The sequence below is a fragment of the Aptenodytes patagonicus genome, chromosome 8 (assembly GCF_965638725.1).
Source record: "Aptenodytes patagonicus chromosome 8, bAptPat1.pri.cur, whole genome shotgun sequence".
NCBI classification, from domain to species: Eukaryota; Metazoa; Chordata; class Aves; order Sphenisciformes; family Spheniscidae; genus Aptenodytes; species Aptenodytes patagonicus.
In genome coordinates, this window is record NC_134956.1 from 12,943,945 (window position 1) to 12,967,933 (window position 23,989).

At 40.1% G+C, this 23,989-nt stretch overlaps 1 protein-coding gene across 1 annotated transcript; it reads left to right on the forward strand.

The window, feature by feature from the left end:
• Window positions 1-3,039: 3,039 nt before the first annotated feature.
• On the forward strand, window positions 3,040-23,989 carry TXNRD3 (thioredoxin reductase 3). Its single transcript, XM_076346396.1, has 16 exons — window positions 3,040-3,248; window positions 10,067-10,127; window positions 11,718-11,827; window positions 12,012-12,125; window positions 14,038-14,110; window positions 14,984-15,103; window positions 15,518-15,660; window positions 17,084-17,199; window positions 17,311-17,536; window positions 17,765-17,857; window positions 18,316-18,392; window positions 19,280-19,436; window positions 19,635-19,742; window positions 20,666-20,761; window positions 22,289-22,423; window positions 22,712-23,989. The coding sequence occupies exons 1-16, from the start codon at window positions 3,126-3,128 to the stop codon at window positions 22,772-22,774; spliced, it is 1,815 nt and encodes a 604-aa protein (XP_076202511.1). The 5' UTR covers window positions 3,040-3,125; the 3' UTR covers window positions 22,775-23,989.

Here is a 23,989-nt window from a genome sequence, read left to right on the forward strand (position 1 = left end):
TATCATCCTATAAGCTCTTTGTACAGCTGCTGACTGGCCTGCAGGGAGCCACAGTTCAAGCATGCTTAAACCTTTATTAAACAAGTCTTTCACACTCCTGTGAAAGTTCCCTGGTTCTTTCCACAAGCCACTTGCCCCTTCCTCAAAATCTCTTCTTGCAAACGACTTCATTCAGAAATGTTTACAACACTTCTGCTGTTTCAAATATTTCGACATAGTCTCCTAGTGAGTGGAATCATTGCCCAAAGAGCTCTAGTCAACCCCTTAGATCTACGCCCAGCACACCTGAAGAGTAAGATCTTGAGAGCTGAATGTGATCTGGTATTCTGAAGGAGGAAAAACCCCACAGAACAGAAGACAGATTCAGGGCCTATACTGTTAACAATAATCAGAGCTACTATAAGCCATTGAGGTGTACGGGCAGGATACTAACGTGGCGGTCCCTTCCTCTCTAGAACTGAGCAGTCGTCTTCCCTCTTCTTTCTCCAAAGTTCAATCCTTTCCTTTTCTTTCAACCATCAACAGCAACTGCCAACATGGCAAGACCTTAGCTCCCTGCTCTCTCTTCCACTCCAGCTTTGAGGAAAGCAAATCTAAGCAAGATACCGCAATTATAGTGCTTCCAGATCACCAATTTGTGTTCCGAGCTGACATTGTCCCCCTCATCCATTCCTCATAGAATCACAGAATCATAGAATCGTTTGGGTTGGAAGGGACCTTTAAAGGTCATCTAGTTCAACCGCCCTGCAATGAGCAGGGACATCTTCAACTAGATCAGGTTGCTCAGAGCCCCGGCCAACCTGACCTTGAATGTTTCCAGGGATGGGGCATCTACAACCTCTCTGGGCAACCTGTTTCAGTGCTTCACCACCCTCAGCGTAAAAAATTTCTTCCTTATATCTAGTCTGAATCTACCCTCCTTTAGTATAAAACCATTACCCCATTCTTGCTCTATCTAAGGTCAGTGATAATAATAACCAACAGCAGAAAGAGCACAGAAGGGGAAAAAAAACCCTCAAGTGGCATAATTTGCCTCGGACAGTTATTCCTCATGGGACTTGGCACATTGCCATCAGTGTTGAGCATTTCAACAGAAAAAGATATTTTGAATATTTATTATATCCTCTGACCTTTCTGGAGCTGATGGATGCCAACTTCAATATGAAAACCCTCCAACCTTCAGGCAGTGACACAAGCCCTTGAGCTTGTGATATTAATTCCTGTAAGAATACTAAGGCTAACAATGTTTCTCATCAGGTAAAAGGAGTCTGAGAAGGAGAGAGAACAATTAGCCAAAGCTAGGAACCAAACAAGCATTTTGGTTGGACTATGAACAAAGTACAGTGGATACTTCTGGCCCCTGCATGTTATGTCAAACCTTAGTAGCTGCAGGTACCATATCCGCTTTCCTGCATGCTGATACTGAAATACGAGGCTGAAAAACTTAAATTTGTTTTTCTCTGTGGGAAGTGTAGAAACACTCTTAGTCTAGAACTCTTTCATTGCCAACATTCAAATAAATGTAATATACATTTTTTCAAGCTCACTGGGCAATGAACACTACAGATACACATGATCAAAAAGGAATTAAGCAAGTTAATTCAGTTGTCTCCCACCAGGCTCATTTTCATCACCAGTGGCATTACAGCTTTTATATGTGATTATTTTTAGCATTAGTAAATAGCAGTAGGGCTGGTCTGTGGCAAGCGTGGGAGGGAGCACTGGACTTTATTACCTGCTTTGTTACAATCTTCCTATCGAACCTTACTAAATGACCGTCTCTGTGCTTTCCGCATCTATGGAAAACAATTCCTGTCACTCAGAAGCTTGCAGGGTTTGATTTCGTAACATTAGTGAAGTTCTTTTGGATATTAAACCAGGACAACCCCTTATGCTTGTTTACAGAAAGCTGTTGCTGCAATTGGTAAACACTGGCTTGCTCTGCAGGGAGATGACGAGGTTCATGGGACCTCGGCACGCTGCCTGCCATTCCCCAGCCAAAAACCCACCAAAGCAGGGGAATAAACAGACAGGCTTCCTCCTGCTCTATGGCCTGATCCAGGCTCTTTCCGCTGCTAGGCCAGGACGTCCCCCTCCACCTTTCAGTCCTGACAATTACTATGGTTCTTGGGAAGAGAATAATCAGAGATGTGTGCAACGATAAACATACCAGACGCTTCAGCATCCCCTTCCTTTAACCCTGTAATGCGGAAGGGAGTTTCTTTCTGCTGTCTTGCCTAACATGTCCTCAAGCCATAACCCATTTTATTACAGGAGAAGCTCCACTTGTACCCCTATTCTCCTCCTCGTGCGTAAGAGACCCAAGCAGCAGTTGAAGGCAGATGGGGGAAAGCTGCCCTCCCCCTGTAGAAGGCAGCTTCCCCCCCGAGACTTTGCCCTAAATTTATAGGGCACCGGGGGGGGGCAAAGCAGGCGCCCCCGGCCCCCGCTGCGGGTTTTCGTTCCATGCCGGGACACGGGGCGGCCGCGGCCACCTCGGGACCGGACGGTCCGTGAGGTGAGGACAGGAGGCGGGGGAAAGGCCAACGACCCCTGAGCCAGCCCCAGCTCCCGTCCGTCCCTTCCAGTCGCTCCCCGCCGGAACTGTTTGCCCTCCCCAGCCTTTGGAGGCGCCACGGCAGCCGCGGGGCGAGCGGGCGTCGTGGGCGGCCACACGAGGGACCGCCCCCGCACCGGCCAAGGCCAGCGCTGCCCTCCCGCCGCCTAGCCAGCGCGACGCAGCCTGCGCATGCGCCCTCGCGTCTCCCTCCTCCAGGGTTATTCCACACCTCCTCTCAGAGGGGAGGGGTGGCTTAAAAAAATGCGAGTTCATCCCTTCTATACATCACCTTCAGATAAATAGTAACGCTTCTACCCGTGATGTAAGGGTGCTTTTTATTACTTTACAATGAGTCATAGTGCGTGTGGCTGAAAGAAGGGGCAGGAAGCGCTCTTTCGCATTTTGCTCCCCCCCCCCTCCGGATAGGGCGGTCCGGCTCGTCACCTTCCCCGCTCCGGAAGGGGCGGGGTGAGGCTGAGGGTCAGTGCAGGCGGCCGCTGGGTGAGTAGGGCGCGCTCTGGGCGGCCGTGTCTCGTCGCTCCCCGCCTCAGCCGCCGGCCCCGCCATGCCGCCGCCGGGCCAGACCCAGCTCCCGGACTGGGACGGCCTGAAGCTCCGCGTGCGGACCCTCATCTCCACCCACCGCGTCATGATCTTCAGCAAGAGCTACTGCCCCTACTGCAATAAGGTGAGGCGGCGGCGGGAGTCTCCTCGGCGCGCTCCCCCGCGGGTCCTCTCCTCCGGCCGGCAGCCGCCGGAACGGGGGCTCTCGGAGCCGCTTCCCTCCTCTCGCCGTCCGGGCGAGTGCCGGGCGGAAGGGTTCTCGCCGGCTCGTCTCGCCGCGAGGGGGAGGCAGGTCTGGCGCGGCCCCCGTGCGAGGCGAGAGACATCTGCCCTGAGGGCGCCCGCTCGCACGCCTGGCGGCCCGCCCCGGGCGGGGGGAAGAGGGTGGGAAGCAAACGTTGCGGGGACGCTGCTTCTCGTGACGGCACCCTTGGGATTTAGACAGTGCAGAAGCAGCTCAGGATCCGTCCCACTTAAGTCAAGCACCAGGTGCCACCCCTTGGAAACCCCCTTACCAGGATTGAAATGAGGCAAAGATCCTAACTGGCGTCCTTGGTGGTTCTTTCCCTTTGCCACGTGAGTGAAGGGGTAGATGAACGCGTGGGAAGTTTTGCACAGTGTGCTTGTTCCTCAGCTAAACAGCTTTTGTGTCTGTTACTTGAAGGTCAGGGTGCTGGTTGTGTTGCTTTCTTACTGAAAGTTTGAGCACCACATTGGTGTTCAGCTTGGACAAAGCTGCATCCCTGGGGAGGGATAAGTTGAGTTTTCTGCTGTTTTTGAAACTTGAGGGAGAAGGTTGACTCCATAGCAAGAGTGTAAGTTCTAAATGGTAGCCACAATGGGTGTTTAAAAAAAAAAAGACAACAAAAACTCTTATTGATTAATTGTGATGTTTAGAGAAAAATATCTAGCCTTGGTTTTGCGTCAATATCAAAGGGTAGCTGTAACTAGTGAGCCAGAGTCATTAAAGAAAAACAGGATCTTCATTAGAATTTTGTGATACCAACACACTATAGTCATAGCACACACAGAATCTGGGCATTGGTAGGCATTGTGATTCTTGGATGTTTACAAAGAGCGTGTTATGAAATGTTAGTTAAACCTCATAATACCATATTTGATGTGGCTATGGTGGAAAAACATATTCGGAGCTGACTCCTGGTGTTCCTCAATGGAATTGACAAGCACGAAAACACTCAGAAGCTGCATTCCCATGTGTAGGTTAGGTTTAGTTCCAGTAGCTCTTGTGAGGGAGGAGATACTATGACCCTGTTTTAGACAGGGTCACTTGCAACTTAATTGAGGTTTTGGGAAAGGAAGCTTCTGTTTATGAGAGGATAGGCAGAACCAATGCCTCCTCTCCAAGAATGTTTTGGCAGAAGGATAGTATAGCATAGTAGGCAGCTCAAATCCTTCTAAAATTTGCTTACTTATCAACTTACTCAATGAAGTTTTAGCAAATAAGGTAATGATAGGGTTGGAGTCTTGCTCAAGTCTAGTCCAGTTGACAAAAATGTTATTTTTTGTTGAGGAGAAATCCTTTTGTTGAGGACTTCAGTGCTGTCCACTGAGAAATACTTAGTTGTGCCTGTCTGTATTGCTCTGTGTGCTCTTAGTGATTGTGATTGCTCAAGTGTTGATATGCATGGCACTCAGTCCAGTGTTTTTGAGATCATACAATGGCATAGTAACTTTTTAAACCTTGCAACCTTTTCCTCCATCTGTTTCTGCTATTGCAGTGGTGCTAGACTAACACAAGGAGCTTAAGGGAAAAATAGACTTGATTGTAGTCCAGTAATTAAATTCCAGATTAATGTTCTTTCCTGCATTTGTTCAGAGCTTCTCCATTAGGCAGGATTACTTGCTCAGGGAAACAATCAGATACGAGGAATATTATCTTTATTGTCTTGGAAAGGGGAAGAATGAATGTTGTGAGTAGGAGGGCCCTCTCTCATGGCCCTTTCTAGGAGGGAGAGTTGAAAGACCCTATATGAATCTTTGTGAAGGAACAGGTGATAAACTTGGAGGCGGGGCTCGGGGAAGAGCTGATTGCTCTAGTAGGCAGATTTCCTTGGTTTAGAACAGAACAGAGAAAGGTAATATAATGAAGAAAACATGTAGAAGAGGTATATATTGCAGAGGAACAATTAGAAGAAGAAAGCTTATGAGAGAAGGAAGCCACACATAAGACATCAAGTGATAAACCAGAGAAATATCTGCAACAGTATGAGTATTAACAACCCCTCCTACCAAAGACTTAGAAAATAGCAAAAGGAATGGGAGAACAGTGGGTAATTCTTGCTAGCTGATCTACTCTGTAGAATTAATGAAGTGGGTATAATTTGAAAGTGTAGTTACAGCGTGAGTACTTAGCCTGTAATCACGTAGTTTTGAGTTCTTAAAGACGGATATGAATAGTGTGTACTGTGTCTGTCTTTTACTGTGGATGGTTGTTAGCAATGTGGTTTTGGTAAGATTAATTGAAAAACTGATGATGTTTAGCACTAGTGCAGAGAACACTCATGCTCTAAAAGGACCTAATTTGGGGAGTGGGAAGAAATCTTTATTTCAAATGGATGTAGCCATGCTGGAAGAAAATTAAGATTGTGCGTTCCTTCAGAAAAGCACTGCAAATAAATTCTCTAAATGAATTAAGTAGTTGATTCTGTTCAGTTTAGCTAGTAGCATGACTAGGCAACTGTGCAGTTCTTTTTCTGCAAATGCAATTTATTGTTCAGTTGCTTTAGCAAGGCAGTAGTGGAGAGAGGGTGGTGTTAGAATGACTCCCTTGTCATGACTTGACTGTTCTTTAATTTCTTACCACCCTGAAAAGATTAATATTAAGTAAGATAGAAATGCATAAAGAAAACATAGTTTTTTAGCATGAAAAATTGCCAAGTCTGAACACTGTGATGCATTGAAATTATTTTAAGAGCAACAACTGTGGTTGCATAGAAGTTTCTGCTTATTCTAGTTACATGTTATGCTATTACCAATTACATTCTGTATCCACAGGGGTTTCTGGTCAATTCAGCTGTAGCTATTGTAGAATGTTAGCTGATAGGCGAAACAGCAGATACAGGACATACCATTATTACTGAACTTTACTGTATGAAGCTTATTTCAAACCTGCTTAGCTACCCTAGTGACAGAAAGCATCTCCAGGAAGAGTTTTCTAAAGTGTTAGACCAATTTCTCAGTTTCAGATAAATTATCTACTGTTTAGTAATATCTGGAAACTTTTCTAGTCTCTCTCTTTTTGTGAAAACTGGAAGGGGTTAGTAGGTAAACAAGGCCATTGCATTAGTCAGAAGGGAAGCAAATGGTTGTATTGGTGACCATGCAACCTAGTATCCCGTACCAGACAGACACTTGTTGGAGAAATTACATTTTTAGGATTGGGGTATAAGGAAGGAAATTTCCCAGTACACTGCTGAAGTTTCCAGCACTGTGTGGCTCAAGAATATCTTGACCTGAGTTTGTATTAGTTCTATTGAGTTAAAAGGTTTCAGTGGGTCTTTCTTTCATTAGTTGGTCTAATAGCTCTTTTGATCTCCTTTTAATTTTGGCTTTTACAATGTCAGGTGGCAGTAAGTTTGCCAGTTTATGTATTGTATGGAGGTTTACTTCCTTTTCATTTCAAAATTGTTTTCTGGTAAGTGCAGTTGTTGCAGTTTGCTCCAGTGAGTATTTCTCAGAAATCATTTCCTGTTCACCTTATCTAGATATTACTCATGATTATTGTATGTTATCTTTCTACTCCTCCTAATCATTTTCTTTTCCAAACTGAAGTGATCTATTGTCTCTTGCCTGTATTGAAGATTTCACAACTCTGATCATATACTTGTTACTTTTCTTTCTTTCTGTCTCAGTGCAATACAAGCATGATCTATTAATAAGTATAAAGTGCAATAGCTACTTCTAATTAGGATGCTACATTTGTCTGATTTTTTTCTCTACTCCACATCTTCAGTAAGGAATAAAGGTTGCCTAAATGTATTGTCTTAAATCTGTCCTTTCTTCAGTGTAATCCTTTCTTGTTCTACTAATGTTCTCTGTCCTGTCCTCCCATCACCAACTGCTGTTGCAATGTTTTAGCAGTTTTTTAAAAAAAAAACAAACCACTAATGAAAACTTGCCTGTTATTCTGCTGCTTTGCTGCAAAGTAAAACAGCAGCCAGGTAGCTAATTTTGTGACTTTACTCCAGATTCTTAGCTTACCACTTCATAGTAGCAATCCCTTTAAGCTTTGCTTAGATTCCTTTAGATCTTCCATGGCATTCAGCTTGGGCTTTGTAACAGCAGTTGCAGAGCAGGAGGTAGCCATAGTCATTCCAGTAAGCAAGCCTGAAGGTAATGGCGAGTTTAGGACAAAAGTTTTTTAGGGCCACCTAGATGGTTAGAGGACTGGAGCACAGGATGTGTGAAGGAGCTCAGTTTGTTCAACCTTGAGAAGGCTAAGGAGGGATTTTAGTTGCTGTCTTCAGCTACCAAGTGGGAAGACAGCCAGACTTCACAGAGTTGCAGAGTGAAAGGACAAGGGCCAATAAATACAAGCTGCAACAAGAGATACTCCAGTGAGATAAAATGGAAATTCTTTACTGTAAGGATAGTCAAACATTGGAACAGCCCAAAGAGGTTATGGTATCTCTGTCCTTGTAGATATTCAGAGCTGGAGTGGACAGTGCTTGAGCAACTCGATCAAACTTCACATTTGGCTCTGCTTTGAGCAGGGAGTTGGATCAGATGACCTCCAAAGGTCCCTTACAACTTAAATTATTCTATAATTGTAGAACTAATGTAATCAGTTATACAAGCAGAGCTTACTTTTGTATATTATGGTTGATATGATGTGGTAAGAAACTTGCCATGTAGTTGGTACAGAATACAAAAGCTTTATGTTTGTCTGCATAAAGCTGAAACTCCACTAGAAAGCACTGGAAAACTCAGCCTTTGGCATAGTAACAGCATGGATCACAGCAATGTTAAAGACATTTTATTCATCATGTGTTTGACATCTTTAAGCTTATTAGATGTGAGTCAACTTACTCTTAGTGGAGTGCTGTCAATAAACTTGAGGTTCATCAGAAAGCTGGTTGTAAAAGATTTCTTCTGAATTGGCAGCAACTTAGTGAGCTTCATTGTTCAGACTCCATGCTGACAAGGGGATCCATCGCACAGACATTTAGTGTTTCTTGCTAGAGCAGTTTTCACATCAAGACAGTTATGATTAAAAGCAGATATTTTACCCATTGTCTTACAATATCTGCAATTATCTTACAATATCATGCAATTTACAATATTTGCATCAGTAAGTCTGCAAATTATATTCCAAAGGAGTAAATACTGCCAGATGTAATACTAACTCCTGCGCCATGAGGTATGTTGTTGTCCAACTGGAAGGACAGTTCACAATTTCAATACTGCCAGTTTTACAAATAGGTGTTACCATAAAAAAATCTCAGTTCTAAAACGCTACCTGATTTAAATCTGGTAATGGTACACTCTGTCCATCCAGAACGGATGTTAGAAAAATACCTAGAACTCTGTCCAGGCTGGGGAGAATCTCCACTAAGTTGTCATTTAGGCTGCCTTTTTTATTTCTTTTTAAGACTAGGCTTGTATATAGAGTTGTCTTTTTTTTTTCCTCTCTCTTTTTGTGTGCCCCCCCCCCCCCTTAATTTATTGCTGACTTCTGGATGCATGAACCATGTTTCTAGGACATGTTCCAGTGATATTGTATCTGAGTGTATTCATGGCAATGCAGGAGAAAAGCAGCCTTTTAATGACCAAGCATCTTTAGAATGCTTCTCCTGCTTAATGAAGAAGAATAGCAATTTAAAAGGTTAAAAAATGTAACTGTTACATTCTGGTATTAACTCTCTCAATATTTCACAAGCAAGATATGACTGATTTAGTAAAACAATGGCAAACAAGTTAGAACCACTCCTGCCTGATCCTGGAGGCTGAGGCAGATGTTGTTAAACAGCAAACCAAAAATCAGAGCTGAAAAAAAATTCAAGAGATCATCTAGTCTTGTGTCCTGGCTCAGGGTAGGAGAAGTGGTAGATCAAACACTTTTGAAATGTACTTTGAAGCCACTCCCTGATTAAGATTGTCATCTACCTAGGCAGTATGTTCCAGTGTCTTGCTATTAGGAAAAGCTTTTCCTAAACTCTAATCTCAATCTCTCGATGCAGTTCAAGACCATTAGTTCTTATTTCATCCACCACTGCTTCTCTTCTTCCTTGAGGTAGTCCATTATTTATTTAAACACCGTTATCTCTTTCCTCTTCTTTTCTTTATGTTAAACCCAACACAATGACTCCTTACAGTAATTGTTCTCTGCTTGTTCTAAAATTTTTCTGAAGTACAGCAACCAAAAGTGAAGGCAGGGCTGGTAGGCATGAGCTGTCCTAGTGCTGGAGAGTATTACCCTTTCTGCAGCTTTTTATAATGCACTTTTTTTTTGCATTTACTTGACAGTGTTTTGTTTTGCATGTTATCCTCTACTCCCTTTTTTCCTTTCTTTCCTTAGTACTATCAAGGAATCTGGCTGCTACCTTATCTCTCTTCTTGATGTTTTTCTATATGGCAGTTATTCTCATGGCTTTTGGTATCTGTCAGGGATGGAGAAGTCTGCAGCTAAGCAAATTGTATATAGAAACTTTTTCTTGAGGTAATGAAATGTGTATTGGAAGGTTGCTGTCATGTGGTATGCTTAATCTGAATGCTGTTAAATAGCCTGGCTTTAAGTGAGGAACATGCACAACGTAGAAGTAGTGCCAAACTTTACCAAAGGCATGTAGAGCTAGGCCTTCAAAGCATAATAACTGAGACTTAAAAGTTACCTGTGTATGTCCAACAGTCAAGTTTTCCCCTGACCTGTGTATCGGATCTTGTGAAAGCTTTGCACTGGCATTGTGTCTGTTTCTGTTGTAGGTGAAAGAACTCTTCCGCTCTATGCATGTGGAGTACTATGCTTTGGAACTTGATGTAACTGGTAAGTAGAAGAAAGAAAATCTATTACATGCTGCTTATTGTAACTGAAAATGGGTGACTCTGCATGAGACTCTAAGCTGTCCTGAACTAATTGGAGGATATATAAAAAAAATTAAAATAAATCTTAATATATTCAGAGATAAAATCAGTTAGGCTTCAATGTAGCTTTTAATACAGGATATGCTTTTAATATAACTGAAGGCTTTGACTCTTTCTGTACAAATCATCAACTGATAGAGGATGTGAGATCTGATTTCTCTGAGGAGCCCTGTCTTTTGGGAAAAAGCCTGTGGTATTTTTCTCCTACCTCAGGTTCTTTTGTGGCTTTAGATGAATTGTTAATGTTTGACTTGGTATATGGGTGACCTTCATATGGAACATTGCTGAGTCATTGGAAGGAAGGGTAAATTCCAGTCCCTTGGCTGTTGCTAGTTTGAGGGTTTTCTTAAAGCCCGAGCTGCTTTAGTTTTTAGTACATGTGTAGTGCCTTATGCATATATGTCCATAATGCATGTAGTTTTTAATGTAGTTTTAAGAACAAGTAGTTTCTAATGTAATTCTTATTAAACTCTTAATTGCACTGTTGGTAAGCTGTTGAATATGTATTATCAATTTTTTTCTGTACAAAACTTAGTTTCCAATGCTTTTTTAAAGTTCTAACGCTTTTTTGAAGTGTTTATGCTTAAGCAGTATTTGGGGAAAAATGCACTTATTTATTGATCCATAGCATCTCTTCTTACTTATTTTTACTTTTTATTAAAGTTGTGATACTGTGAACTAATTGTAGCCCAAGATATGCAAAATCAATGCACAGTCATTTTTTTTCTGGAATTACTCCTAATCAATAATGTATTTCCCTTGCAATTGCTCTGATTACTGATACTAAATAGATATGGTCTTAGACTAAAAAGATTTTACTCAAAGTGATTACTGTAAATTCTCATTCCCACATTTGCTGCCGGACAACTGTTGAGAGATCCAAATTGAGCCTGTGTGTAGGTGCTGATGATTCAGATGACAAGTCAGGTCAGGCAATGATAATCTTAAAATTGGAAGGTTTAAGACAATGTGGTGGGTAGAAAAAGTCTGAAGGTAACTTTAGGGTAAGCAGAAGAGCATGTTCGTTCTTCCCATCCCTATATTCTCATAATACAAAGCTGCTGGGCAAAACTATGTGCACTTACACAGAACATACTCCAAAACCAGACAATTCTCATGAAAGAAAAGCTGTCTGTATGTTCTCCTGTATATTTGGAAAAGAATTTTTGTGTAGTACCAAGGATGACGCTGTCAGGAAGAGACTGATAAGAATCCAGGAAATACAGGGACTAAACTCTACTACTTCAACTTTACTCCATTTTGTAGAATTATGGCTTGAAGCAATTTGTCCTTGGTATTTAAGTATGCTCTTTTGAGAAGTAGTTTCTGAAGACTTATGTTCAGGAAGTCTACAAATGTGATGCTTATAATAGAATTGTTTTCTTGGCAGGCCTCCAGTATATTGCAGTTCAAACCTTTAATACTTAAGGTTGTTTTAAAAGCTCCCTTCTTGAAAATTGTTCTATAATGTACCTGTTTCTTTTACTCTTAGCTGATGGACCCAGTATTCAGCAAGTGTTAGCAGAGCTAACTAATCAGAGGACAGTGCCTAATGTATTTGTGAATGGAACTCACATAGGTGGCTGTGATTCAACTTACCAGGTAACTTTTCTTTAAAAATCAGCTGGAAGTAGACAAGAGTACTAAGTGAATTTGCTGTTTGATCATAATTAAATTTTGTGTGACATATTAGAGTGGGTGATCTGGGTCAGAGAAGGTAATGTCATTCATTTTTTGTTTGCTCAGAAATGTGTGTAGTAATTTGAATTCCCACCCCTCCCCCCAGGCTTATCACGATGGATCACTGCAGAAACTTCTTGGGGATAGCAAAGATGCAGAACCCTATGATTATGACCTCATTATTATTGGTGGTGGCTCAGGTGGACTTGCATGTTCCAAGGTATGACATGAAAATTGCATTAAAGAACAGGTTGTATATGAAACTTCTTCAAAAGTTAGTCTCTCTTTTAATCACAATAGTATAAAAGAGTCTATATTTTGATTATTATTACTGTTCAACTTGTTAATTAATGAATCAGTAGTGGTTTAGTAATGTGATCACTCAGGAGATCATGGTCTGTGTGGACCAGTTTCTAGCTGATGCCTATTCAGGTCTTGATCCTAATAATAGGTTTTAGGTTCCTGTCTGAGGGTGGAACCAAAAGTTTTTTCTAATTATCTCCTCTCCATGTGTAGTACACAGGCACTTTAACACTTCCAAACAGTAATCTGGAAAACTTAAAGGCTACTCTTGAAGTACTTTTGACTGTTTAGGATTCAGGATCACCAGTCATCTAAAATGAAGTGCTTTCAGCTGTTCTTTCAAGGAACTGGTTCACTCTTTAGTTCTCTTTCTAGCTGGTTTTTCGGAAATGGTAATAGAGATTGTGTGCCTCTTACACAATTAGCTGTTGTTCAGAGTGCCTCAGGACCCAAGGTGTAGATTCAGTTTTCTCTTCTACCTGAGGGATTTGAACACACACTTCCCACCTCTCAGCCAGGTATCCTAACTGTCAGTTTATGGTTTGGGCATGGTGATGTTATTGACAGCCTTGGTGATTGCTATACAACAATACAGTTAAGTGTGCAACTTTCACTAGATAAATATAAGGCAGGCAGAAGTAGGTGACAATCGAATTCTTCAATTGGCCAGTTGGGCATTTTCAGAATGCTCCAGATCTTTCCTCACAGTGCCTTCTGGGACATCACTCGTAAACTTGGTGTTAATTACCAAACTGTTCAGTGGGAGAGGTCAGGTATTCACAGAACACAAGATAGCAGGATAACTCTAAACCTTGTTTGAGCCAGGACTGCAGTAACTGCACAGGAGTTCTTAAACAGATTTGAGGCACCTAAAGATTTGATCCAAGCCCTTGAAAGATCAAACAATGGGTAGCTTCAATCAAGTGCCTGGTAATTCCTTGGATAGAGTATCATAGGATTATTCAGGTTGGAATGGACATGAGGAGGATGTCTAGTCTAAGCTCTTGCTCCAAGCAGGGTCAACTGTGAGGTCAAACAAGATTATGCAGGACCTCATCCATTTGGGTCTTGAAAATAGCCAGGGGTGGAGATGGCACAGCCTTTCTGGGAAACCTGTTTCACTGCTTGAGCATTCTCATGGTGTGAAAGTTCCTTATATCCAGTCTGAAACTCTCGTGTTTCAACTTAACGGCCATCATCCTTTGTCCCTCCACTACTCGCCAGTGTGAAGAGCCTGGTGCAGTCATCTTAATGACGACCTCATAGGAGGATTGGAAGTATTGGAAAATTGCTGTTGGGTCCCCTCCAAATCCACCTTTTCTCCAGGCTGAATGTCAAGTTCCCTCACCCTTCTCATAGGGCATGTGCTCCAGCCCCCTGAGCATCTTGATGGTCCTCCATTGAAGTGTCGCCAGTTTATTAGTGTTGCTCTTTTTTTCATTCATGAACATGCCAAGTCAGTCCTGCCCTCCTGAGAAAAGGAGAGCTAACAGCATAAATATTTCTTTGGGTGAGGTAGAAGAGGATGATAGGCTGATAAGCCCATCTCATACCCTCTTCAGATCATGGCTTTTGACAGTGTAGGATGATATGGATGCAGCATTGAACATAAGCATCCATTCAAAGTTTGGAAGAAAGTAATAGTTTTTGAGGGATTTGAATTTTTGTCTAGTGAAGGAGGTGTCAGAGAGCCATATATGCTAATGAGACTAACTAGCAAAAGAGCCTTCTACTAGCGCTAAGTATATCACGACTGTAAATGAGCGGACAGGCTTTCTTGGTCAGGTAAAAGTTCAGTAGTGCTGACTTGTCTCTCCGTCTTTTTATAGGAAGCTGCTGCCTTGGGAAAGAAAGTAATGGTATTAGATTATGTTGTTCCAACGCCTCTGGGAACCTCATGGGGTAAGCTTCTGTTAACTTGTATCTTACCATGTTTGAGTGCCAGTGATACATACTGAGTTGTTAGATATTATGGTTTAGTATTCTTAGAAATTGTTGCTGAATTCCTGTAATTCTGGAACACAAATAACAAGAGTTGTTCTGCTTTTCCGGACAGTTATTTCTGTTTTGTGCATTGCTAACTGAGTTCTTTGTCAAATGTTCTAGTTCTATTCACTTTCAAATCGTGTCTGGATAGCGTGTGTGTACATGTTCACATTCTCATGTTTGTGGGGTTTTTTGCCTTTTAGTTCATCTAGTTCTATTTTGTGGACAACTGATCTAGGCTACCTCCTAGAACAGTGTGACTATATGGCTATGCATGCTTCACCTTTCCATAATTAAAGACAGCTGCTGTCTGACCTTATTAATGCTATTGGCAGTTGAGAATGAGTAAGGAACTTCATTGGTCAAGTTTTATTGAGTCAAGGTATGAATGTGCTTTCATAGCTAAGATTTCAAACAAATACATATTTCAAATTCCACATAATAGGTGATACTAAACTCTAGGAACTCTGGGCTTTTTGCCTTGCTTACTTACCAATCTGACTAAAATCTGAAGCACTCTGAAGTAAGTATCCTGGGTTTATATTTAAGACAATGCACTGTACCCTTCTTGGTTCCATGAGTCAAGTAACCTCTTAAACTGAATACAAACTTGTAAGCTTAGTGTGTTCATTGTATTTTAAAATGTCTCTTACAACAGAAATTTCACATTACTTGTGTGGCTGTAGCAAATATCACCAACTGATATATGGGTGATTATACAAAGCACATGATAGGAAAAACATAAATATCCTGTTCATGCAGGTAATAACATAGTTATTTCCATCTTAGGACTTGGTGGCACGTGTGTAAATGTAGGTTGCATTCCTAAGAAGCTAATGCATCAAGCAGCACTTCTGGGTCAGGCACTCCAAGATTCAAGGAAATACGGGTGGCAGTATGAACAACAAGGTTAGTAAGAACACAGAGGACAGACCAAGACAATGTACAGATGAGACTCTGAGCTTAAGATCGTTCTTGTACTTTGGATTTAGTAAATTAGAGGCAGAGTTCAGTAGTTTTCTTAGGTGAATCAGAAGGCATCCTCCTTCTTGAGTCATAGAAGCCTTTAGGATTGAAAGCTAATTGTGTTTTGTTCCCTATATTATATGAATTAAATGAAAGAACTTCTAGAATGAGCTTATTTCAGATAGTAACAAGTCAGGTAAATATTAGCATAATAGAACCAGACTTTAGTATGTATCCTCATTACTGATGATAATGATGTTTTCTTAGCATGCTGTACAATGAATAAGACTTAAGTTTTTCTTTAAGGGTTCGTTGCACTTTGATTTCTTTAAATATGAAATTGATGTCTTGTTACAGTTAAACACAACTGGGAGGTCATGGTAGAAGCAATTCAAAACTACATTGGTTCTTTAAACTGGGGCTACCGAGTGTCCTTAAGAGAGAAGTCTGTGACATACCTCAATTCTTATGGAGAATTCATTGAACCACACAAAATTAAGGTATGTGCTGTGTTTAAAACATTTAGTTGGGAGGGAAAACTCTTGTTCTAAAACTGCCTTTTAAAATCCAACAAGGAAAAGGCTTCATCTTGACATTGCCAACTTAAGTCAACTGAAGTTAAAAACTCAATTGTGAAATAAGTTATTGATTCAAATTATTATTGTACTTTAGTACATGCCCCAGTGTTTGCAAACCTAATAACTGTTATGTAAGAGTAATGTGGGTATCTGTGAACTTATGTCTTGCATGAATAGAGTAAGGTGGTCTCAGTTGTTAACTTCATGACTGAGGTCAGTAGCCTGAGTGAGGGGGCGGGGGGTGGGAAGAAAAGCCTTAGCTGTATGATTTTGCCACTTGGAAAATCTTCATACTAAAGCATAAAAACTTGAAATTAAATTCAGATTAAGCACTTGAGTAACAGCACTGCTAGAACCTTATGCTGTATCAGCATGAGAATTAAACTGTCAGTTTTGCAAGACAAAACGTGCTGGCAATCTTGCTGTAAGTGATCATATTGTAGCAAGGTTAACTTGGAAGAACTGCATATTGAAGACAACTGTTTGGTTTAGTGGGTGTAATTATCTGTTTTCAATATGAGTTTATGAAGGCTGAACTACGTGTATTTCAGACCAAGAGACTAGTACTGAAAAGACAGTAGTATGTTCAACTTACCTCATCTACCACCTGTTCTAGTGTCCAGGTTTGCAGGTTATCTACTTAGTGTCCTTAGTCTATAAATGAAGCAGGACAGAAATCAGCAGGAGGTTGGACTAGGTGACCTCCTGAGATCCCTTCCAACCTGAATTACCTGATTACTCAATGGGGAGGAAGTTTCCCTTCATCTGTGTTGGAAAATAACTAAAGAGCAAGAACGAAGGTCAGATTTTGAGGGAGATGCATTGGCAAGATTAAATTTCCCAAGACCAAGGGCCTCTAGACGTCAGATTAGTTTGAATTCATTTAAGGTTGGGTCTTAGGCCCTCTGAAATCATGTAACTAGATACTTTTTTTTTAATTTCTACCTTAGCCTAAGAACTAATTGTTGTTATTCTGTCGCTAGCATTGTGTTGGCCTTTTATGTGGGGGCCGGGGGGCTTAATTTGTTGTGGCTTTTTATAACTTGAAAGTAAAGTTGTTATGAACGGTTCAATGTAAATGAGTAGTTGAAATGGGCAGGATTCAAAGAATAAATTATTTTAAGTGCTCTAACTAATGTGATAAAAGCCTGATAGTTTGTGATTTAAACCTGTTATTCTTCAGTGATCTGCATGGCTTCTCTAAATGTGTTAGTTCTTGTTTGAAACTTCTTGTTCTTGATTCTTAAACATATCCACAATATTTAAGGGGAGGATTACATAATTTTTTATTTTATCTTAAAACCTGTTCCTATGATAAAGACTTTAACTGTGTCTATATAAACAGGCAACTAATAGAAAAGGACAAGTATCCTATCACACAGCAGAGACTTTTGTCCTGGCAACAGGAGAAAGGCCTAGATATCTGGGTATCCCTGGAGATAAAGAATACTGTATTACAAGGTGAGATGAAAAGGCATAATAATAGACTGAACTTTGTCTGCTCTGGTGTTTGCAAAGACAAACAAGTTTGTGTTGGAAGAACCTTGTAACTTACACTTCTTTTCTTTTTAGTGATGACCTCTTCTCCCTGCCTTACTGCCCTGGCAAAACTCTAGTTGTGGGTGCTTCCTATGTGGCTCTAGAGTGTGCAGGATTTCTTGCTGGTCTAGGTCTAGATGTCACAGTGATGGTGCGTTCCATACTCCTTCGGGGCTTTGACCAAGAAATGGCAGAAAAAGTAGGTGCTTACATGGAAACACACGGCATAAAGTTCATCAGGAAGTTTGTACCTGTTCAGGCAAGTGCTTTCTTTAGGTTTCTTCTCTCCATGCAAAATTACTTTAAACAGCACATGTGGAATGCGCTTGCTGTCTGGGAAGGCTTTGGCGCTGTACAGGAATAAATGTTTTATGAGATTAAGCTTTTTTTACTGCTGAATGATAGATTAGTAGGTCAAGATTTGACATAACAATGTAAGTGAGCTCTGCTGCTTAAGGTCATTCTAAGCTTACAAATATTTATACAGGTTGAACAGCTGGAGGAAGGCATGCCTGGAAGACTGAAAGTGACAGCAAAGTCTACTGAGGGACCAGAAATCTTTGAAGAAGAATACAACACTGTAAGCATTTCTGGATTTGAAATAACTGAGTATAGCAGCACATGAAAATGTACTAAAATACTTTAAAAGTTGTATAGGAAAAAAGTAATGGGAAATCTTCCTTGAAAAAATGTTCACATAAATTACTGGCAGAGAAAATATATGAAAATTCAATATTCATCTTCAGTTGAGCCCTGTTAGCAGAATGGGTGAAACTTTATGTGCTTGGAATTTAGTTCACATGAACAGTGGTGTTGCTTCTGTTTTTGTTCTGATATTAATGTTTTGCTGTTTGTTGCATCTCTGAAACAAGTTGTACATGGAGTCTGAACTGTTGGTGGCTGTTTCAAAAAATTTTTTTGAAAAGTCACTTCAATCGTATGCTTCAGTTTTTGGTCTTTTTCTGAAAAAAAAAGGAAGTGTTATGCTGATTATGCTTTTCTTGCATAAAATTATTGCATTTAATTTTGGTTTTTTAGGTTTTGATAGCCATTGGTCGTGATGCATGTACCAGAAATATTGGTTTAGAGACAATTGGTGTCAAAATCAATGAGAAGTGAGTATTACTCAACTCCCTTAAACCACTGAATGCGATGATTGGGTTTTTTTCTCTTTAACAATACCTAATGATGCTGATGCTTTTTTTTTTAAATCCTCACTCATACCTGGCAATTAGGCGAACCTTTAAAACCTTTTCTCTCCTGGATTTGAGTACAGTTGTCCATTAACTTAATTTCTTCAATATGTATTTCATAAAAGAACTATTCTGAATGAGTTAATACCTACTTGTTGGTCACTGTGCTTAAGGAATAGATTTAATATATTTGCTTAGTTTACTTAGAAACTACAGTTTAATATTCTGTTAAATTAAATGTTTTGTTCAGCTCATGTGGCAAGTAAATCTAGGGATTTAAAGAGGCAGCAAACTACTCACTTCCTACATATTTAAGTTTTTTCTTGCTTCTCCCTGGTGTCAGTGCAAAACTGGTGCAAAGAGGCAGGATTATGTTGTTCAGGAGAGAGAAAAATTAAGATCAGGTTGCAGCAGCTAACAACTTACTAAGCCAACTTTCTTAAACATGTGAGTGATATTGCAGCTCTTTTTCCCCACAGGGGAAGATGCACATTGCAAGCTGTATAATAAGCAAGTAAAAGATCATAAGTCCAAAGATGTCTGAGTAACTTCATTGTCATCAGACCTGCACTGTTGCTCAGGTCAAAACTGGCCCACTGAATACTGACTTCAGCCATGTGTCAGAGTTGGGGTAATTGATGCTCTGAAGAGCTTGCAGTTGAAGTAAAAAAGGCATAAGCATATTTAATGAAATGTGCTCAGTAGTTAGAATAACATCTTTGTAGCAGAACTTCTCCCCTCTGTGTTTTGCTGAGCTCTGAGGAAGGTTATGATACCAAACTCTATTCTCTTTTCTGTTTGTTTCAAAGGAATGGGAAAGTACCTGTAAATGATGAAGAGCAAACCAATGTGCCTTATGTTTACGCTATTGGAGATATATTGGATGGAAAGCTTGAACTTACTCCAGTTGCCATTCAAGCAGGGAAACTGCTAGCCCGCAGGCTTTATGGTGGTAGTTCCACAAAGGTAAAGCTATAAGAATACAACTTTAACTTATTTCTATACTTTTTGCCTCAAAATTGCAATAACACATGAGTTGATTTGTCTACTTTGGGCACTGCAAGTGTTTTGTGTTTAAAAAAAAAAGTGCTAATACAACTTTTCCTGTTATGTACTGTATAGAACTCACATAGTCTAAATACAAATTTTGTTTTTTATTTTTAGTGTGACTATATCAATGTACCAACAACAGTGTTTACTCCTTTAGAGTATGGCAGCTGTGGGTTAGCTGAAGAAAGAGCCGTAGAAGAATACGGAAAGCAAAACTTGGAGGTGAGAGCACTTGAGACTTGTTTAACTGGTAGCTTGAGAGTGTTTTTCTTGGGCCTTGCTGCTTTATGCTCAAGACATAGTGTTAAAACAAGATTAGAAGGTTAGCTAGATAGGTCTTTGATTGTGGAAGTGTTGTCATCTGGCTAACAAGGTAGTGGACTCCCAGAAATCCAGGGCTGGACTTGATAACGTTAGAATTGTGCGTAGTTATTTGTATGCTGCTGAGAAGCATTTGGCTTCAGGAGGCCAAACTCAGGTCGCAAAACTGTAGGTGGTTTTTTTGTTGTCGTGAATTAAAGACTTATTGCTGAAGTATACTAAACTCCTGGGATGAACTGTCTGTTTTCTGCTTATTCACTGTACTTGAATTGGGAATTAATTTCTTCCTGACCTTTTCTTAATGGCTATAGGAGTATCAGGCATAACTTCCCTGTTTTATGGTAATTTCTGGCTTCCCCACTGCCCTGAAGAGTTTCATTAAAGTTGTTTGCATGCCTTGTGTTTAACTCCTTACATCTTTCAAATACACTTGGCATTATTTAGCTTCTGCTGTTAACTGTTTTGCAGAATAGGTTTAAACTTATAATAGGTAAGGTAAGAATAGGTATTAATTTTGTACTATTAAAGCACTTCTCTTTCTGAAAGTGCGATCTTAAAATGCTGTGTCTTATAGCTGTTGCTGTTTTAATTGAGTATTTAAATCAGGGGCACATGGTTTGAGTCAAGTCTTCCTCTACTGACTTTTGGAGGGTGGACTGCTTGGGCTGGGGGGAACAAAAATCACTGTCTTGTCTAGTATATGTTATGAAAATCTAATGGGTTAAAGGTCAAACCACCTATTTGTAAAGACATTAAAAATTAGAATTATGTCTCACTGAATTAATTCATCAAATTCTAATGCTCTTTTTCTTGTCATCCTCCAGGTTTATCACAGTTTGTTCTGGCCACTTGAATGGACAGTACCAGGCAGAGATAACAATACTTGTTATGCAAAGATTATCTGCAGTAAACATGACGATGTAAGTAGCAAACTGGAATGGATATGCTGAGTGTGTTCTTGAAATGTCTTTTCAGACTAGCCAACAGACTAATATCTTTTATTTGGCCTGCCTGAGGCCAGCTTCACCCCTTCTGTTAACATAAGTGTTTGTTTTAAGAGGTCTAATCAGTTTGGAGAGAGCCGATTGTCTTGTTTTGGGTTTTTTGGTATAACAGCTGTTGGAGCAAGTGGTAGCTTTATACATTATGAAACTTCATCCTGAGTTCCAATTTAAGGATGGATTTGTGAAGAAATTCGCCAAGGTTTTTCTTCCAAGTGGGTTTTGAGTAACTGTACTATCTGGTGTCTTGCTTTAGGTTTCTGGACTGTGTGTGTTTTGCCCTTTGAGAAGTGCAGAGTTTTGTATGTTTAGTAGAAACTTGGAAAACGTGGTTGGTCCTAGAAAACTCAGTGATGAGAAATGGGAATTTCTGGTGATCAGTAGGTTCTTGTTGCAAAAAATAAGTGCCAGTGCTGTCTGGTATTTTTCACCGAAACTATCTGGGAGAACAGACAAAGGAAGATTTTTGGTGTTTAAAATTACTTTGGAGAGAAGGAATGATATGATGAAATAGCATGGCTTTTAAGCAAAGAGGAAGCAAGCTTACTCTTTCCCTTATTAGCCCACCTAAACCTTTCTCAAAGACTGCAGAAAGGTTCAAACTTCTGCTTTTATCGGAGCCTCATTGGAAATAATCCACATGAAAAGAACACAATGGAAGGAGGGACTTTAATTAGATTTCTATGTGAAAGGTTTTTTCCCAGGATGCTGGAGGAGAATGTAAGGTAAATAGTGTATTTAAATTGCTCGTATTACGAGGAATTTGTATCCTATCTTGCAAATCATGGCCAGACCTGGGCTAGGACATCTCTGAAGGTATGGAAACATCCTGGGAAAATGTTTTAAAACATTGTTTGTATCCCTCTTGATAAACCAATTAATGAAACAAATTGGAACAAACCACACCTATTTTTAACTTTTTTTTTTTGTAACCTACTTCCATCAGTCTAGATCTTGCTACAGAGACAGCTTGCTCAAAATTCAAGTCTATAATGTTGTCATTTTCCTTCTTAACTGCTTGGGGAGGAAGGGAACAGCCAGTGAGGCTCTTCAGTATCAGATTTTTAACAAACAATATAAACAGGTCCTCTATCTGACCTAACCTCAATGTAGAAAAATAATTTTAAATCTGAATGTACTAAACATACTGTATATCTGTAAAATCATAAACAAATGACAAAACTAGATCTGTTTAGTTTTAGGCAGTATCTTTGAATTAGTATCTTTGACTTTAAAACTCAATCATCTTAAAACGTGTTTCATCCTGCTATAATGGACTGAAAAGAACTGCAGAACTACTTTCTTTGGAGTAGTTCATTTTTTGTTACTCTGCTATTGACCTGCTTGCATTACATACAATTTTTAGTGTCATGGGAGTTACATACTAGAGCTTTTGTTAAACTGTACCTAGTACTAACTCCTGTTTTGTTCTCACCTGTCTTAAAGAATCGTGTGATAGGATTTCATGTTCTTGGACCTAATGCTGGTGAAGTTACCCAAGGTTTTGCTGCTGCAATAAAATGTGGTCTCACCAAAGAATTACTTGATGAAACAATTGGTATCCATCCAACTTGTGGAGAGGTAAGGGAAGGAGAGGGCACAGCTTGATTTAAAACCTGCTTTTGAAAATGGTTACCTAGATGCAAGGAAAGAATACTACATTGTATTTTGAGATTTTAGTATTTGCTTAACTTCTAACTATAAGTTCTTGACATGTGATAGAAAATGTGTTGATTTGCGCTGCAATTTCTTTTCCGTTGTAACAGTGCAAAGAAATCTAGTATTGTTACTTTACAAGGGGAGACCAATAGGCATGTGGATGATGATACAGAACAACAGTAAATAAGCTGTTCTTTTGGTGTCTTACAGGTGTTCACTACAATGGATATTACAAAATCTTCAGGACAAGACATCACTCAAAGGGGCTGCTGAGGTTAAACCTGCTGTTTTACATGTTTTCATGTTGTGCACGCTTGGTTCTGTGGAAGCCCTAATACATCCAACTTCTTTGAAGCAAAATAAACATTTGCATCAGTACCACTGCATGTACTGCAGCTGGGAGTGGTGCCTTTGTGAGGCTTCCTCAGTAAATAGTGTTGCAAATGGAAACAGTAATACAGCAGGGAAATCTTGAACTGTAAATCCTGACTTTGTTTGGTATCAGCACTACTGTGCTTTTTTGATGTTCTGGCTCGGAACCTTATTGTGAGGTGAGCTACGACTGATGGCTGCCATGCAATGTTGGGAGATCTCTTCGTCCGGTCAGATGACTGAACTCTTCCTGAAGGAAATTTAGTTGCACAAATTAAAGCTAATGCTTCTAGGCTCCAGTGTCTTGTACAAATGCCTGAGATGGAGGGCAAATATATAATTGAATGATTCTTGCCAACAGTTTACAGTTGACTGATTTATCTTTTGTGATGCATTTTGTTTTACTTAATGGTATATTCAGTTGAGGTGAGATGGCACAAATAGGATGCAATGTTGAGCAGTGCAGTTCAAGCACTAGTCTCCCACCTCAACCAGTCTAAAACTTCAAAGTAATCTAAGACATTGCTGTTGTTCACATTCATAGTTGTTTGACCTCAGGTGACACCATGTCTTTAAGATAAAAATTTCAGTTGTAGGCATCTTGTGTGTCAGGGTTGAAGAGCATAAGCACAAGACCTTGTCAATTTGTTCTTGCTGTTTATGACTATATTTAGTGCTAATAGTCTCAAATCTGGTTTCAGCTCAGTAATGTAAAACATCACAGAACCCAGAACTGTAAGTCTGTACTCTTATGTGGAGTATTGAAGTCAGCAGGGTCTGAGAGCAATCCGTCCCACTAATGTAGTAGGTGCCTGCCCATGATGGTAGTAAGCGTTGTATGGAATTTCTTTGAAGCGTGTGTTGCAGCAGAGAACAATGACTTGGTGGGCTATCGTGCTTTGTGTAGTGTTGTGTACAGTCAGTACTCGGAAGCTTTCTTCCACCCCTAGCATTCTGGTCTGGGGGAATTGTGCTTCAATTTGGCTCTTAGTTTTGTCCAAAGAGATGTTTTGAAAGACTATTCTGAACATTGTATGATAGTAAACAAACAGTTTTTAACTATTTAACCTATGATGTACCATGGAATTTGAAGTTCAATAAACAACGCAAACAGCA